Source organism: Physeter macrocephalus, chromosome 21 (assembly GCF_002837175.3).
Source record: "Physeter macrocephalus isolate SW-GA chromosome 21, ASM283717v5, whole genome shotgun sequence".
NCBI classification, from domain to species: Eukaryota; Metazoa; Chordata; class Mammalia; order Artiodactyla; family Physeteridae; genus Physeter; species Physeter macrocephalus.
The window spans coordinates 78,492,519-78,508,314 of record NC_041234.1 but is presented as its reverse complement, the minus strand read 5'-3'; the positions used below and the strand labels follow the sequence as shown (position 1 = coordinate 78,508,314).

General features: G+C 40.3%; 1 protein-coding gene across 6 annotated transcripts in view; it reads right to left on the bottom strand.

Moving 5' to 3' along the window:
• ARMCX5 (armadillo repeat containing X-linked 5) overlaps window positions 1–15,796 on the bottom strand; it is a 53,204-nt gene that overhangs the window by 32,891 nt on the left and 4,517 nt on the right. Inside the window, exon 2 of one of the 6 annotated variants that reach the window (XM_055081753.1) lies at window positions 12,804–12,864. The exons of the other annotated variants lie outside the window; for them this stretch is intronic. Coding sequence (XP_054937728.1) covers window positions 12,826–12,864 — 39 coding nt within the window. The 3' untranslated portion in view covers window positions 12,804–12,825. Of the gene's footprint in view, window positions 1–12,803; window positions 12,865–15,796 lie in introns of those variants that run through there. 6 annotated transcript variants of the gene reach the window in all.

Sequence of the window (15,796 nt, the reverse complement as noted above, 5' to 3'; positions counted from 1 at the left end):
AGAAAAGAAATTGAGTTATTTGTAGTGAGGTGGATGGACCTAGAGTCTGTCATACAGAGTGAAGTAAGTCAGAAAGAGAAAAACAAATACGATATGCTAACACATATATATAGAATCTAAAAAAAAATGGTCATGAAGAACCTAGGGGCAAGACAGGAATAAAGATGCAGACCTACTAGAGAATGGACTTGAGGATATGGGGAGGGGTAAGGGTAAGCTAGGACAAAGTGAGAGAGTGGCATGGACATTTATACACTACCAATCGTAAAATAGATAGCTAGTGGGAAGCAGCTGCATAGCACAGGGAGATCATCTCAGTGCTTTGTGACCACCTAGTGGGGTGGGATAGGGAGGGTGGGAGGGAAGGAGATACAAGAGGGAAGAGATTTGGGGACATATGTATATTTATAACTGATTCACTTTGTTATAAAGCAGAAAGTAACACACCATTGTAAAGCAATTATACTGCAATAAAGATGTTAAAAAAAAGAAATGAAGGAAACAATAGCAAAGATCAATAAAACTAAAAGCTGGGTCTCTGAGAAGATAAAGTTGATAAACCATTACCCAGACTTATGAAGAAAAATAGGGAGACGACTGAAATCAATAGAATTAGAAATGCAAAAGGAGAAGTAACAACTGACACTGCAGAAATACAAAGGATTATGAGAGATTACTACAAGCAACTATATGCCAATAAAATGGACAACCTGGAAGAAATGGACACGTTCTTAAAAAAGCACACCCTTCCAACACTGAACCAGGGAGGAATAGAAAATATAAACAGATCAATCACAAGCACTGAAACTGTGACTAAAAATCTTCTAACAAACAAAAGCCCAGGACCAGATGGCTTCACAGGCGAATTCTATCAAACATTTAGAGAAGAGCTAACATCGGTCCTTCTCAAACTCTTGCAAAATATAGCAGAGGGAGGAACACTCCCAAACTCATTCTATGAGGCCACCATCACCCTGATACCAAAACCAGACAAGATGTCACAAAGAAAGAAAACTACAGACAAATATCACTGATGAACATAGATGCAAACATCCTCAATAAGATACTAGCAAATAGAATCCAGCAGCACTTTAAAAGGATCATACACCATGATCAAGTAGGGTTTATCCCAGGAATGCAAGGATTCTTCAATACATGCAAATCAATCAATGTGATACACCATATTAACAAACTGAAGGATAAAATCCATATGATAAAAGATGCAGAAAAAGCTTTTAACAAAATTCCACACCCATTCATTATAAAAACCCTCCAGAAAGTAGGCATAGAGGGAACTTACCTCAACATAATCAAGGCCATATATGACAAAAGCACAGACAACATCGTTCTCAATAGTGAAAAACTGAAAACATCTTTTCGTGGTGTCCTTGTCTGACTTTGGTATAAGGGTGATGCAAGCCTTGTAAAATGAGTTTGAGAATGTTTCATCCTCTTCCATTTTGGGGAAGAGTTTGAGAAGGACTTGCGTTTATTCTTTTTTAAATGTTTGGTAGAATTCACCTGGGAAACTACATGGTCCTGGACTTTTCTTTATGAGATTTTTGTTTACTTATTCAACCTCCTTACTTTGGTGATATCATGTTTCCTTTGGTGGTGTCAAATTTCCTTGATTTTTCTTGTTCCTTGAAGTCTTGCATTGCACTCTTTGCATTTAAAGTAGTAGTCATCTCCTTCAGTCTTTACTAACTTAAGGAGAGAAATACATTCCTTCAGTCCTGCTAGGGATTCTGAGGCTTTCACAGACCTTTTATGGATATGACTGCTTCTCACTTCTTGCTCCTGCTTGTGGCAGAATTCATAAATTTGTATACTTCTCTCAATCCTGCAATGCACCAGACTGGGTGCTGAAAGCCTCCCTTTTGCTTTCCCAAGGGCAGAGCTAAAGCTAAAGAGGCCAAATTTGTAGCCTCTCCATGGCTCTCAGATTCAGGTTAGCCTTCTGTGCATGCTCACAAGCCATCTGCCAGAGCTTGCTCTTGCTTCCTTTGAAAACACAGAGTGGGCCACAGGGTGGAGGTTTGTGAGGGTGAGGCAAGCAGGGTTCTGGGGGTGCCAGTGGGCCAGCTGTAGGGATCCACATGTGAGATGTCCCAAGTGGCTTGTGGGCTGGCTTCTTGATAGAGTCCGTGAAGCAGTTAGTAGGATCTATGTCCCATTAGTGCCCTCCAAGAGTCCTATACGTCACTTTCTCAGCCTCTTCCCACTCCCAGTCATGCAGCTGATGACTCGGTACTCTGAATGGGATGAGAGAGAAATGGGCCTCTTGGCCGTGTCCCACACAGCTGGGAAAGCCAGGCACTCCTTAACACACTTTCACTCCTCCCCCCATCCCCGCAGGAGAAATCACTGGCCAAGAAAGTGTCTCTTGGAATTGACGGGTATTGCTTGGGGGAGGGGTGGTGCAGGTAAAGTCAAAATGTTACTCCTTCCCTCTCCAATGCATCCAAACTCAAATATATATATTATATATTTGTTTTTTTGTTTCCTCCAACAGCATGCTGGACCTTCTCTGCTGGAAACCTAGAATTCCATAAAGGCTTTCTTGTCCATGGGTGATTGTCTCATCCGTAGGTGACTGACAGTGTTCTTCAGGGGCTCCCAGACCATGGCTGAGAGGGACTGGGACCAGCACATGGGCCACTGAAGGGTCCGCAGCCAGGACTGAGATCTGTATGTGTATTACCTGAGGCACGAGTGGGTGAGCCTCCTTCCGGGTCCTGTGGCATATGGTGTTGGATCCCACAGCTTTCACAAAGGCACTTTTGTCTGTAGATGGATGCTAAATTGTTATTGTTGAACGGGGCATATGTTTGAGGAATGTCATATTTGGCCATGTTGCTAACATCACTTCTGGCAATGAGTCCTTAAACACCAAAAGCATGATCTATGAAAGAAAAACCTCTTAAGTAGGACTTTATTAAAATTAAAAACCTCTACTCCCTGAAAAATTTTTTTTAAAGATAATGAAAAACCAAGCCAGAGACTGGGAATAAATCTCTGCAAAATACATATATAATAAAGGACTGATATCCAAAATATACAAGGAATTCTTAAAACTAAACAACAGGAAAACAAATACCCACTTTAAAAAATGGGCAAAAAGTCTGATTAGACACCCATTTCACCTTAATGACTCTAAAGTGGATTTTAGGAACTGAGGACAGAGACCAAATATTATAACAAAAGATGCTCTAATTGCCTTATCACTCAGGAAATTCCAAGGGTTTTGGGAGTTGGGAGCCAGGCACCATGAATGGAGACCAAATATATATGAGAAATATATTTTGCTCATCTTAATGACAAAATATATTTCTTATAAATCACAATATTGCAGTCCACCCCTTGGTCTTTGAACACAGATCCCTTATAGCAAAACAATAAAAAATGTCAAAAGATATGGCACATTACTAGAATCTCATTCAGTCACTAATAATTATTGAGTCCATTATGAAATCTTATGAAAATATCTCCCAGGGCAAGGCCACTCAGGTTTGCAGGCTTCTATTCAATCTTGTCAGTTTCCAAAAGCAGGAGTGATCTCAGAAATATATGGCTTCACCCTTTCAGTGATCTAGTATAATTGAGCTGAGAGGCAATATCATCTTTTGCTCTGGGCCTCTTTTGAGATGTTCATGTAATACTGGATTTCTCTCATTACATAACCCATTTATTCATTTTCTAACCCACAGCTACTATTTTTCATTCTCTCCACCTACACCCAAACTTTTCCATCTTTGGAAAGGACATTAGGTTCAGTCACTGTACTGGTCTAGATGGCAGGCAGAAATACTAGTCTAGCAAGTCCCACCCCCTCAGCTCACTTCTAGTCAGATAAGGTAAGGTAACACAGGTGCAGAAGTTACACAGGTGAGCTATCTTTATCACCAGGCAATATAGCTGCATTCACTGTTAATCCTAATTTTCCCAGATTGGGTGAAGGCATATCCTGCCCCAACAGGCCCTTAGGAATTCTGACATAAAGGTAAATAGTTTCTTGCTTAGGAATCATCCCTTTTTCATGCCCATGTAGTTGCAGCCCCGGTCCTGTGACCATTGTATCAAGTAGTGGGGAAAAGAAAAAGTTGAGGTGATGTGGAGAAGACAGATTACCAACATTTTCCCCACCCCCTCTTCCCCTGATCCACCAGAAAAACAGAAATCTATTCTGTGGGGACACTCTTTTAGCCCCACTCATGTTCAGCTTGAGTGTGAGCACATACTCGTGAAGGCATGTAAGCCAGCCCTTCCTGCCTTTATTCCCCACCACCCACCATTTTAGACAGCCAATATTTTAACTGCCCATTCCAATTCTCTATCAAACTATGATTCTAAAGAGGTTATTTTTCTGACCACTGCTGGACATCATGTGATGTAAAGTGTGTTTTTTCCTTGGTCTAAAGAAATGATTCTCAACCGTCCAAATCTGTGCAATATCTTCTGTTATAGTACTTTTGAGCATTTGCATCTACCACTGGGTAGGCAAAGCCCAGTGCAGAGTCAATGTCTATTCCTATATTCCTGTCAGGACTCATTTGTAGCCTCCCAGGGCTACCAGCATTAGTCTGACTTGTCAGCTCTAATCAGGGCCTCCCCGCAACCCCCAAGGAATCTGCCACATAGCCATCTGCAGTCTGTCTCTGTTGCTGGCATACGGAACGGTTCTTATTGGCATTACCTCAGAGGGTGCAAGAGAAATATGTCTAGATTTGGTCCATCTTTGCACTGCTGCAACTCCCCCATGTCCACTCATTTCATGGACCCAGGTGGCCACATCAAGGAAGCACACCAAAATGTCCACTTAGTGGTTCCAATCACCTTCTGAACCTTGGAAGGGGGTTCTTCGGATGGGCATGAACATGTCCTACTTTAATGTACCCCTTAAATTCCCAGTGATTTCCATGAGGCTGTGCCCTATTAAGGCCATCCCTTTAACAGTCCAGTTTTCCATTGCCTATCTACCTGACCATATGGCCAGGCCATGGGCTACTGTCCATGTGTAGGTTAAAAACCCAAACATAAGGGCTTTTGCCATTGCTCAATTCTTCTACCACTGCTAGGAAAACAGCATGCAATTCAGCACACCAGGCTGATCTGTTTTTACCTTCTTCAATCAGAGTGGTGACTTTCCAAACGTTTCCAAGATATTGTCTGTTCACCATGGAACTGCAATCCACAAGCCAAGCAGCTCTTTGTTGGTCAGTTAAGGGCTCTTTATAGGGCACTGTCCAAGTTACAACAGAATCCAGTAGCTCCTCACACAGTTCCAGAGTCAGTCCTTGGTGAAAAGAGGCTCCCTGCTCTCAGGAGTATCTCCTCCTTGCATCTCCCAGGCAGCATGTTCCTTTATAAACCATTTCCATTTTATTATGGAACTCTTCTGGGCACTGCCATCCCCATAATTCTAGATATTATGGCTATTTCAAGTTTCAAGATAACTTTATGTCCTTCAGTCACAGTCTTAGGGGTAGCTTCAATTAATCACTGATTGCAAGGTAGTAAATGCCCCTCAAATGGAAATTCTCTAGTCCAAAGTGCCAGTAGTTGTCGAGGTGCTCACAGCTCTTGCCATATGCCCCAGTCTATTCTATGCCTCACACAGGGCTATCACACAGCCTACCAACACCTCAGCCTCTACTCCACGCTGTTTTGGCTCGGGCAATCTTACTGGTTCCCATTTAGCATGTCCAATTAACACTGCTTGAAGGGTAGATTTACATGCCTTCTATTTACAATACTAGGTATGGGAAACATTCACCAGTCAGTTATAATGTCCATCCCCACAATACAATCAGGTAAAAAAAGAAAAAAAAAGATGCAACCACTTCACATAAAACCTGTTTAAATATACCAATTCTCCTACAAACTTTTACCTTAATTTCATCAACCCTTACATTCCTAACGGTAGCCTCCACTAGGACTTCATCAATAATAGGTTTTGGTTTTACAATACTAGGTAAGGGAGGTGTTCCCCAGCCAGACATGGTTTCCATTCCCATAAAACATTCAGGTAACATTCCAACTTTCATAATTCAATTAACCATTACACTTTTATGTTCTCTCAATTGAACTGTAGCCCGAGTCAAGGTTTCACCAATGGATTTTGGTACCACAGTTCATAGGATTCCTGTATCAAGGAGTCCTGGAAACTTTTCTTCACCCCGACTATTTTACCCAAGCTTGTGCAAAAGGTTTTGGATCCTTAGCAAAGGTTAGAGCCAAAGGACTCTATAAGTCATATAAAGTCTTATGTATAAGACTTATATAAAGACTTATATAAAGTCTTCTTAAATCTTATATAAATATAAGATTTGTCAATCTTATATTTATTGTCTTACCCCTTGCCCTAAGTGATTGGTCAGATTTCTCATTGTAATTTCTGCTTTCTGACTTTCAAAATTTCTCCAAATTGTGGTAAACAGAGCTGACTTCTTTGGGGCCCTTTAATGTTGGGGGGCCAGCAAGTCCTTTGGTAGTGCTGTATTAAAATCTCTGTTTTAAGCCCACCAAGATCTGTTTTATTCACTCTGCTTCTTAATTATCATCTAAAGATTTCCACCCTGCAGGGATGAGTCCCATGACTCTCCTCTTTCTTTCTTCTTTGTTCCACTCCTATCAACATTTGCTTTATTCACCTTATTCCTTAACAACTGTTTAAAATTTCCTACCCTGCTAAAACTATTCTCTTGATTCTCTCCTCTGCTGTCTCCATTCTCTTGTTAATAACCTAATATTTTATTAGCATCTATAAGACCATGAGGGAAGCTGAGACAGCAAATTCCATAAGGCTTCTTAAACTATCCCTCGGTTTTGCAGCAGTAAGGTTACAATGGGGTATCCATGTAAAAGAAGCCATTTAACCACAGCATCTACCAGGACCTGGATAACAAGTATATTCATTGGGTGAATATCCTGGTCATCATAAAGCCAGTCCCACATGGCTTGCATACAAAGCATATCAGCTGCTTCATCTGGGGTGTTCTGCTTGGCATTCATAAAGGAAGATGGACAGTCCCCTTCTCAGGGTAAACAGACCTTACAGTGGTCTTTATCCCATCTACCAGGCTAGTTGTTCTTTCAGAAATAACCTCCTGTGTGTCTGTATCACACATAGCCATCTGTGATTGTTCTATAGTGATCTGTGCAACCTGTACCAACCCAAACATGCTCTTTCATTCTGCAGCACTCAAAACCAAAGACACAGCTCCTAAATTAGTCACTCTCACAATTTATTTCAGTAAAGGTTCCTCAGTAAACTGATATCAATCTACCAAATAAAACAACTCCTTCACACTATGTCCTCTGGTTTCAATAGCTTCTTGGTTTTTCCCTCACCCTACAACGACTACCTTCTTGGTGACCAGAGGTCTTAGAGGTACTTTCTGTCGCCCCTGCATAATTTTTACCTTGGAGTGGGGGCAGCTGTGAGGCTAGTGGCTGAAGCTCAGACTCACTGAAATCTGAGCTTGGTCTAGCATCAGGGTCTGATCCAGCACTCTCTTTTACTTTTAGTTTAGCTATTAACAGATAACAATTACCAAGGGATTGTATATTTTACCTCTTTCTTATTAGTCTTCATTTCCTTATTCACCCAGTGAGACAACTCCCCAGGAGTTGGATTTGATGAAATAAAATTCATATTTTATGGCAAGACAAGAAAAATTTAAACGTAAAATTTTTCTCTGCCCCTTTGGGCTTCCTCCCTCTCCTCTAGTGTGTATTGTGCATCTGCACTAACGAGACCTCCCTAGGAGATAACCTTCCTTCTTAATCTTGTAAGGGGTCATGATGGCCCCCTACTCACTTTGTACATGCAGATCCGGATTGTGTAAACTGTCAATACATCACTTGATATATAATCCTTTGTCTCAAAAATGTATATAACTGTGCTTTGACCTCTAACAGGTGGAACAGTCCTCAGAGCTTTCTGAAAGTCTGCCTTCCTAGTTATAATCCTCAGGTTGCCTCAAATAAAATTTTCTATTTCTTTCTTAGACTGACTGTCAATTTTTCATCAACAGATCCATCCCTAAATTCCATTGGTAACTTTTACCCTTAGTAATGGATTGTAGCACAGCTGTTGCTCCATACCATGCATGACCATGAATCAAAGGTTCCTCAACCCCCACCCTTTCATCCTTTCTTTTCCCAAACTACATGTTTATGTGAGCCAGGGCTTTCTAGCAATTCCCACTTCTCTGACACCAACTAAAGTGGTTCTGAACCCAATTCCAATGTGTGTGTGTTGGGGTGTTGGGGGGAAGATAGTTTTCTACAAAAACAACAATTCTCTAATGCCAGCAAGGTGTCCTACGATTAAACATAATTATGACACTATCTACCCAGAGAGAGTATCAGAGTCCACAGGTCAGGGGCTCAGTCCCACAAGACTGCTCTCCACTTCAAATGTCAATCTCAAGCCCAGGTTGTTACTTGTGCTTCTGACTGACCAACTACAGATTGGAGGTTTCCACGACCCCCTCCTTGGACTTCAGACGCCAACTGCGAATCCAGGTTGCTACCTGTATGGCTAGCCAGCTACCAACTGGCTATAAATTAGAGGTTCCTATGGCTTCCTCCTTGATTTCAATTAATTTTCTAGAGTGGCTTACAGAATTCAGAGAAACATTTTACCTACCAGATTACTGGTTTATTACCAAAGGATGTAATTCAGAAACAGCCAGATGGATACATAGGGCAAGGTATGGACAATGGGTACAGAGCTTCCATGCTCTCTCCCAGTGCTCCACTGTCCCAGAATCTCCCCATGTTCTCCAACTCAGAAGCTCTCCAAACCCCATCGTTTTGGGTGTTTACGGAGGCTTCATTACATAGGCATGACTGATTAAATCATTGGCCATTGGTGGTTAATTCAACTTCTACCCTCTCTCCCCTCCCAGGAAGTAATAGGAGGGGTTTTGACTGAATATTACGACCTTCTAATCACAGAGTTGGTTCCTCCGGCGACGGACACCATCTTTGGTGCTTTCCAAAAGTCACCTCATTAACATAAACCCAGTTGTGGTGGAAAAAGGTTTGTTATGAGTAATAAAACACCTGTTTCACCATAATGGCTCTGAAGTGGATTTTAGAAACTGAGGACAAGAGACCAAATATTATGACAAAATGGCTCCCATTGCTCTTATCATTCAGGAAATTTCAAGGGTTTCAGGAGCTGTGAGCCAGGAACCATGGATGGAGACCAAATATATATGAGAAATATATTTTGGTCCTCTGAATGACCAATTATATTACTTATAAATCACAACATCACACAAAACTTACTACAATAACTACAGCATAGATTGCTGTATGGTACCGACATAAAGACAGACATATAAACCAGTGAAACAGAATAAAGAGCCATGAAATAAACCCTTGCATATGTGGCCAAATGATTTTTGACAGGGGTACCAAGATCATTCAACAGTAAGTGGACATTCTTTTCAAGAAATGGTGTTGGGAAAACTGGATATCCACATGCAAAAGAATGGATTTGGAGCTTTACCTTATACCACATACTAAAATTAATTCAAAATGGATCAATGACAAACTCAAGAGATAAAATTTTGAAACTCTTAGAAGAAAACATAGGAAAGAACTTTATGGCATTGAGTTTGGCAATGATTTCTTGGATAGGACACCAAAACATAAAAAAAGATAAATTGGACTTTGTCAAAATTAAAGACTTATGTGCATCAAAAGACCCTTTCAAGACAGTGAAAAAGCAAGCCATAGAATGGGAGAAAATACTTGCAAATCATAATATATGATAACAGGTTAATATCAAGAATATTTAAAGGACTCTTAAAACCTAACAACAATAACAAAAAAGACCAAACAACCCTATTTTTAAGGATTTATTTTTAAGGGCAAAGGCCTCAAATAGACATTTTTTTCAAAGAAGATATGTAAATGGCCAATAAGCACATGAAAAGATGCACAACATCACTAGTCATTAGGGAAATACAAAGCAAAACCATGAGATACCACCTCACACACATTAAGATGGGTATTATCAAAACACAGAAAATAACAAATGTTGGCAAGGATGTGGAGAAATTGATACCCATGTGCATTTTTGATGTGAATGAAAAATGATTCAGCCACTGTGGAAAACAGTATGTCAGTTCTTCAAAAAAATTAAACATAGAATTACCATAACAATTCCACTTCTACTTATTTACCCAAAATAATTGAAAGCAAGGGCTCGAACAGGTATTTGTACCACCAATGTTCTTAGCAGCATGATTCACAACAGCCAAAAATTGGAAACAACCAAAATGTCCATTGACAGATGTAGATAAACAAAATGTGGTATATACAAACAATGAAATATTATTTCAGTCTTAAAAAGAAATAAAATTTTGGGCTTCCCTGGTGGCACAGTGGTTGAGAGTCCGCCTGCCGATGCAGGGAATGCGGGTTCATGCCCTGGTCCGGGAAGATCCCACATGCCGCGGAGCGGGTGGACCCGTGAGCCATGGCCGCTGGGCCTGCGCGTCCGGAGCCTGTGCTCCGCAACGGGAGAGGCCACGGCAGGGGGAGGCCAATAAAATTTTGATACATGCTACAAGGATGAACTTTGAAAATATTATGCTATATGAAACAGCCAGACAGACACAAAGTAACAAATATTATAGATACATTCTAGATACATTGTATCTAGATTTGTCAAATTTGTAGAGATAGAAAATAGAATAGTGCTCACAAGGGCCTGATCAGAGTGGGTAGTGGGAAGTTATTGTTTAATGGATACAGAGTTTCAGTTTGGGATGATAAAAAATAAGTTCTGGAGATTGATATTGATGATGGTTAAATGACAGTGTAAATGTACTTAATGTCACTGAATTATACACATAAAATTGGTTAAAATGGCAAACCTTATATGTTATTTTACCATAAGTTTTTAAAAATCGGGCTTCCCTGGTGGCGCAGTGGTTGAGAATCCGCCTGCCGATGCAGGGGATACAGGTTCGTGCCCCGGTCCAGGAAGATCCAACATGCCGCAGAGCGGCTGGGCCCGTGAGCCATGGCTGCTGAGCCTGTGCGTCCGGAGCCTGTGCTCCGCAACTGGAGAGGCCACAGCAGTGAGAGGCCCGCGTACCACACACACACAAAAAAAAACATAGAAATGTACAATACAAAAGGTGAACCCTAACATACACTAGGGACTTTAGTTAGTAATAATGTATCAATATTCATTCATCAACTGTAACAAATATATCACTCTAATGCAAGAGGCTAATAATATGGGAAACTGTGTAGGAAAAGGAGGTGGTGGAGAAGAAGTAGTAGTATAGGGCTTCCCTGGTGGCGCAGTGGTTGAGAATCTGCCTGCCAATGCAGGGGACACGGGTTCGAGCCCTGGTCTGGGAGGATCCCACATGCTGCAGAGCAACTAGGCCCGTGAGCCACAACTATTGAGCCTGCGCGTCTGGAACCTGTGCTCTGCAACAAGAGAGACCACGATAGTGAGAGGCCCACGCACCGCCTTGAAGAGTGGGCCCCGCATGCCATAACTAGAGAAAGCCCTTGCACAGAAACGAAGACCCAACACAGCCAAAAATAAATAAATAAATTAATTAATTAAAAAAAAAGAATGGAGGGCAATGTCTACACTATATACTGAGTCCCCTTAAAAAAAAAGAAAAAAAAAGAAGTAGTAGTATAGGGGAGCTCTCTGTACTATCTGCTTAATTTTTCTGTAAACCAAAAACTGCTCTAAAACATAAAATCAAATAATTTTTTAAATGACAGTATTATTGCATTTTTGGTTTGTTATTCCTTGTTTTTATTCCAGTGTATTTTATTTATTCATTTATTTTTATTAAAGTATAGTTGAGACAATATTATGTTAGTGTCAGGGGTACAACATAGTGATCCAATAATTAAATACATTATGAAATGATCACTACAAGTCCAGTAACCATCTGTCACCATACAAAATTATTACAGTATTATTGACTCTACACCTTATGCTGTATATTACATCTCCATGACTTATTTTATGACTGAAAGTTTGTATCTCTTAATCCTCTTCATCTACTGCCCCATAATCCCCCAACCCCCTCCCCTCTGGCAACCACAAATTTGCTCCCTGTATCTGTAAGTCTGTTCATGTTTTTCCAGGGTTTCTTTTTGTTTTCTTTTTCTTTTTTTTTTTTTGGCCGTGCAGTTTACGGGATTTCAGTTCCCTGACCAGGAACTGAACCTGGGCCACAGCACTGAAATCCAAGAATCCTAACCACTAGGCCATCAAGGAACTCCCACTGTTTCCATTTTCTTTTGTTTGTTTTGTTTTTTAGATTCCACATATAAGTGAGCTCATATGGTACTTGTCTTTCTCTGTCTGATTTATTTCACTTAGCAAACCATCAACAAAACGAAAAGACAACCTACTGAATGGCAGAAAATAATTGCAAATGATATTCCCAATAAGAGGTTAATATGCAAATTATAAAGAAACCACACAACTCAATATAAAAAAAGAAAAATGAACAATCCAATTAAAAGATGGGCAGAGAACCTGAATAGACATTTCTCTAAAGAAGACAGACAGATGGCCAATAGACACATGAAAAGATGCTCAACATCACTAATCATCAGGGAAATGCAGATCTAAACCACAATGAGATATCACCCCATCCATACCTGTTAGAAAGGCTATTACCAAAAAGACAAGCAGTAACATGTTGGCGAGGATGTGGAGAAAAGGGAACCCTCATGCACTGTTGGTGGGAATGTAAATTGGTGCAGCCACTATGGAAAACAGTATGGAAGTTCCTCAAAACATTAAAAATAGAACTAGCATACCATCCAGCAACTCCACTTCTGAGTATTTACCTGAAGAAAACAAAAACACTAATTTGAAAAGATATATGCACTCCTATACTCATTGTGGCATTATTTAGATTAGCCAAGATGTGGAAACAACCTAGATGTCTATCAATAGATGAATGGACAAAGAAGATACACACACTCATTATTGAGTAATAACTTTTCATTCTGTCTTGGTGTGTGTATGTGTGTGACATCATCAGTATCGGCATCTGAACCAAATCTGGGGTGATAGTGTATTCTGTCTCTGAGGGGTGGCCACAACAGTCCCCAAAAGAAAATATATTTTTCTGTACAGTGGAGCCATGGGTTTCTTGCAGAATGAAGAGAAAGGGAGAGGGAATTAATTGTAAAGCTTTTCACTTAATAGAGTTGTTCATCTAGGCTATCTTTGGTTAATTTTAATATTGTATTTCAAAACTTTACTATATATATAATGACATTAATGGATTTATGTAAATTATAAAAGTTCCTACCATTGTTCTTGGTATACCAGAAAAATGACATTACTTTAACAGGAGGCTCAAATGGAAAAGGCACAACCTTTGAGCCATTTCCTCTTGTTTCTTATCCACTTGATATTTATACACCAAGGGATGACAGCCACAGAAGTTTTTGTTTTTCATACCAGACTAGTTTTGACTCAGAAGAAATTATCTGTTATGAAAACTGAAGGATTAGTGTGCCCCTCCTGTAAAAGCTTTTTTGTACTTGGTCACTGGCTCACTGAGGGATGAATCATTAGTTCTGGATGAGGATTTCTCACCTAAGGTGCTTCAGAGAGCCTGAAGTCCCATGTGGCTTGAATGCAGGTGGGATATAATGGGGACAATTAAAATATGCTGAAGGATATAGAGCCTTGAAAGACTTGCTAGGGAATTTGGTGATATTATATAGATGGATTCCCCTGAAAGTTCCTCATTTAAAATTGAGGGTAAATAAATAAATAAATAAATAAATAAATAAATAAATAATTGAGGGCCCAGCAAAGGGTCGGTAGGTGCTAATAGTCCAGTTGTGTTGCAGGAAGATTTCCTGCTTTACTTGACGAGAGGAAAGATGAGAAATCTACACTGATTTTTATCCCCAGCCAGCAACATATTGAGACAAGTAACATCTGGATCAGCCCTGATACTACATGGGCTTGCCTGAATAGTTTTTCCAGAAAAGGACATGAAACAAGAGATGAGCAATGGGGTTTTGACTTTGAGTACACCCCAGGAACAATTTGGGAACTGACTCTGTCTTCTATAATTCCTACTCAAGGACAGACCACCAGCTTCTTGCTTTGATACAAACACCTGCATACCCCAAACTCACCCTTCTCTTTAATTAACGGAAAATTCCACAGCCATCAACTGATTAAGTGTGTGCTCCATAGGGCATTTGAGACACAGAATATTTCCAAAGGGTCTGGTCCAATTATACTGTGAAGATCCCCAATTCTGAAAGCAATACCCACAGCTGGAAATCTAGACTATGGGAGTTTTGTGGAATAAAAACAAGTTATAAAGAACTCCAAAAATCATCTAAGTTGCAACTGTATGTTGCAAAAAGCCTACCTACATTTTTGCACCCTTAATGCACAAATGTGGCTGGTTGTCTTTCATTTTCACTCCTAGATATACAGAAGATAGATTCAGATTTGACCTCAACAGAAATTAAACTAAAGATAGCTGCTAAAACTAGGGGTACATGACACCTTGTTGAGATTTGTAGGTTTAGGCCTTCCCCCAAACACATAAAAAGTTAGGAGAGAGAGGAAGCTCAATAGAAAGACCAGTATTTGTACACTGTATTTCTCAATACCCAATTTCCCAATTCTGGGCAGTTAAGGAAAGAGGAATGATAACAGCAAAGGAGACAGAGGGTAGGAGAGGCAGAGGTGACCCCAGATCCCAATCTAAACTCTGGCATTCTATGCCACAAACTCTTAACCAGAACTTAGCTTTCGTTAGGTATAAACAGGAGGAGCTGAGGTAGTATAGACAACATGGCTTCAGCTCTGTAAACTGTACAAATAAATAGGATAGTGGGATTAGGGGAATTAATTTCTTCCTAACCACACACTCCTAAAGGACTTTGGTCTCCTGTGGCTGTCTCATAGATCTGAGCTCTAATCAAAAGGGATCAGCACAAACAGGGCACTGTCATCAAGCATAGGTGCAAATCACCAAGTCCAAAGCATTGGTCAGCAAACAAAAGCAAGTATGAGAGCAAACAGTCATAAAGATGGGGCAAATGAGATTTTCCATGAAGCAATTTTTGTAGTTAGACCCTAGAAAGGCCCTCCTCTGAGATCCAGGAATACAGGGGGAGGGAGCCTCAGATGAAGCAGTAAATTTGGTACCCCAAGATGGGGTACCTGGATGTTGAGGGTACAGTGGGACTAGGTCATTTTAGAACCACACTTCCATGGCTTTGCTAAATGGGAATGAGAACCAGGAATTTTGTTGGAGGTTAAAAAGCTTCAAGATATCCTGATGAGACATCTTATGTGAAAGGCTGAGCACAAGTTCTGGGACTCAGACTGGAATGAAAGCATCTGTGTTCCTTTACTCCTAAGTCTATGTCTTCACCCCTTTCCCCAGGTCTGCCCAGATGTCAGCCAGTAGCACAGTCCTGTCTTCTTGTGTACAGAGTGATTCTACTCTTTGAACATGCTGAAACTAAATGATCTTTCAATGTAAACTTGTTTTGTTTGTACCCCACTACAGACGCAGACAGTGCTCTTTATTATTCTGTTACTTGTGCTTTATCCCTCTGACTAGACTTCAACTGAAGAACTAGGACAATGTTTTCACCAGTTTTAGCATGCAACTTTATTTACATGTAAATGAAGTATTAAATGAATACACTTATGTCAATATAAAGCACAGAAGTATAGCTTACTCAGGATGAATAAGTTCATTATTAGGTCATATTGCAGAAATACTAA